Here is a 2,964-nt window from a genome sequence, read left to right as displayed (position 1 = left end):
AGTTTAAAATGCCTGCTCTATTGATTTCTATGCAAATACATGAGGTTTGCATTTTACCATAATGATTTAGAATCTGTTGCTAGTCAATTCTACCTCAGGCACAAAACTAATCACAAATGTGCCTTTTCTCAGGATAAAAGAAAATGTATCTTTACCAAGTTAATTAACAATTATGTCCTCTGCTATAAAACACAGGTTTTTGTCTAAATGAGATCTCAAAAAGATAACTCTAAAGCATTCTCTCTGTAATTTCTTCTTCTGCCCCATGAAAAAAGTCACTATCTGGCCTTCATAAATTTAATAAAGAGCTAACGTGTAAAGTATATCCAGAGGTAAAAGCCTCACCATTTATAACATTCTGTATCTATTTTGTATCACTAAAACGAGCTCTTGTTTCACTAAAATGAGCAGAATTTATCAAATGGAGCAGTCAGTAATAATTTTAGTGAGCGAAATGACACAGGGACACACTTTTAAGCACATACATAATCTTTCAAACCCAATGATTTAATAATATTTGATAATAAAAGGGAAGAACAAATGCATCAAAATTTCAGAAGGTGAACTATAAATTTGTAAACTCAATTCTGGGTTAATGAATTCATCACCATTATGATACAGTATGAAGAAGGCCCTACTGTCATAGTTTAAGATCTTTCACAATAAAAGGTTTCTGTTACTCTTTGTTTTTTTTCAAAACAATAAAGGTATAGTAGAGTTTTGTTATTTTTTTTTAAGTGTGGGTCTGCAATGTTGAAAAGAACAAGAGTGTATCTGCTTCAGACAATTTAGGGAAGTGGATAACTTGACAAAAACTCCTGGGACAAATGTCTGAAAGTTCTGAAATATATATATTTTTAAATATCTCTTTAAATTCATGACTGAGCATTTATAGAGAAATGACTTATAGGTCAAAAATGAAGCAAAAACTTGACTCTACTTAGACCGCTAAGTACAAAAGGAACCACTATCACTGGAACTTCTACTGACCACTACAGGTTGGATTTTTAAATTTTTGGTCTTTATTTAAAAGAGGGATACTGGGGGAAGACCTAAGACCTGAGGTGACTGGTCAAAAGAGACCTGCCAATAACTCATCAGCCCTAAGGTGACGTAGGAAATAGAAGATAATAGGAAAATACATATTTCACTATGGTTCTGTTAAATTTTCTTGTTAATTTAAAAAAAACATAAACTGGTCATCTTCGCCAACAACTGCCCAGCCTTGAGGAAATCTGAAATAGAGTACTACGCCATGTTGGCCAAAACTGGTGTCCATCACTACAGTGGTAATAATATTGAATTGGGCACAGCGTGTGGAAAATACTACAGAGTATGCACACTGGCTATCATTGACCCAGGTGATTCTGATATCATTAGAAGCATGCCAGAACAGACTGGTGAAAAGTAAATCATGTAAAATTTTTCTTTAATAAAACTGGCCGGAGCTTGTTTTAAAAAAATAAAAAAATAAAAAAATAAAAAATAAATTAAAAAAACATACAAATTAAGAGATATATTACTTCTGATGGAGGAAAAATGAATTTTAAAAAACATTTTAAATTTCATAAATCAAAAAAACTGGAGGGGGTGATATCTGTCGAAAAAAACAGGATACTAACAAAACACAAAACTACATGGCAGAAAGAACTCCAAATTTATCACACATACCACAATACATACTAAGGAATAAATTATTTGGTGAAAAAAAGGGTCCATATCCAGTCATCTGTTCTGTAAATCAAGTGTTATTAGAACATAACTATATTTATTATTTATACATTGTCCAGGCTCTTATTTGTGCTACAACAGCAAATTTGAGATCTTTAACAATGTCTGACTCTGAGATTTTCTAATTAACAGGAGTCTTTCTATTTGTACAAGAGAGATCTTGGACAAGTTTTTAATGCTTTGACTCATTTCATGGAAATCAATAAATATCAATGACTTATTATGCTCTTTCTCTTGATCTTGTCCCAAAGCCTGCAGACATGACAAGAGCAACAGCTGTAGCAGCTAAATAAGTGAGCCTTCTGTGACTTGGCATTAGAGTCTCCTTAAAACTTGATGGTGTCTTATGCTGTACAATTTCTGTTGTTCCATGGAAATACATATTTCTCAGCATGAAATCTTGCCTCCTATGACATCCTATTACTTTCTTTTTCACACATTTCCATTCATTGTTGCATTTTAAATTCAGCTACTCTTCTATTACCTGGAGAAGGGGAAACTTGTGACAGTTTAACATTGGGGCATGAATTATCTATATTCCAAACTGATTCATTAAAAAATCCAGACAAACTTCTTTGTTGATGGATCAAATATTAAGACTTAAACAGGAAAATGTAAGGACAAAGCTAAATTCTACTCTAGGAGGTCTCACTTCACCTGCAGAATATGATCTCTTGCATATGCCAAAATTTGCCCACATGGCAGACTTCATTATTATCCTCACCAGAACTTGTTGGTGACCTAGAGAAATAAACTGAGACAACAGATATGCTTCCAAGATAGTCCATAATTTTAGAGTGCTTTGGAAACATTAAGGTTTCCTGATACCAGCAGGAAGTCCAATTAAAATCATGTAGCAGATTAATAAATTTTAAAGTGCTCAAATACTCCCTAAGATGCTGGTTATTACAAAAGCCAGAATGCATCGCAAAAATTGTTAACACAATACCAAAAATTGCTCTGCTGGACACAATGTAAGGCAGGCATCACTTGCTATGATCTTAGCATCCATGAAACCCTAAAGACCAAATCTTTGCAAGGTTTCAAAAATACTATTAAAAAATACTAACTTAAAATTAAATCCATAGTCAGAAAAGAGATTCTAGGCGAAATCTGAATGCTAATTACATAAAGATAATCTCTGGTAATTACAGCATGAAACATGAAAAGTATGTATGAAATTACTCATGAAGAAAAAATGGCCATTGTGCTGAATCAACTTTAGTGTAATTA

At 32.9% G+C, this 2,964-nt stretch overlaps 1 protein-coding gene across 1 annotated transcript; it reads left to right on the top strand.

Annotated features, from left to right (window-relative positions):
* Nucleotides 1-1,192: 1,192 nt before the first annotated feature.
* LOC311175393 (large ribosomal subunit protein eL30-like) lies at nucleotides 1,193-1,883 on the top strand (the record flags this gene model as incomplete). Its single annotated transcript, XM_084240269.1, has 1 exon — nucleotides 1,193-1,883. A coding segment is annotated over one exon (219 nt), but the record flags the coding sequence as incomplete, so codon positions are not given.
* Between the last annotated feature and the right edge of the window lie 1,081 nt (nucleotides 1,884-2,964).

This window comes from Talpa europaea (assembly GCF_964194135.1).
Source record: "Talpa europaea genome assembly, chromosome: 8".
In the NCBI taxonomy this organism is placed as follows: domain Eukaryota; kingdom Metazoa; phylum Chordata; class Mammalia; order Eulipotyphla; family Talpidae; genus Talpa; species Talpa europaea.
Note: the sequence above shows the minus strand (reverse complement) of the source record. Positions and strands in the feature narration are given on the sequence as shown.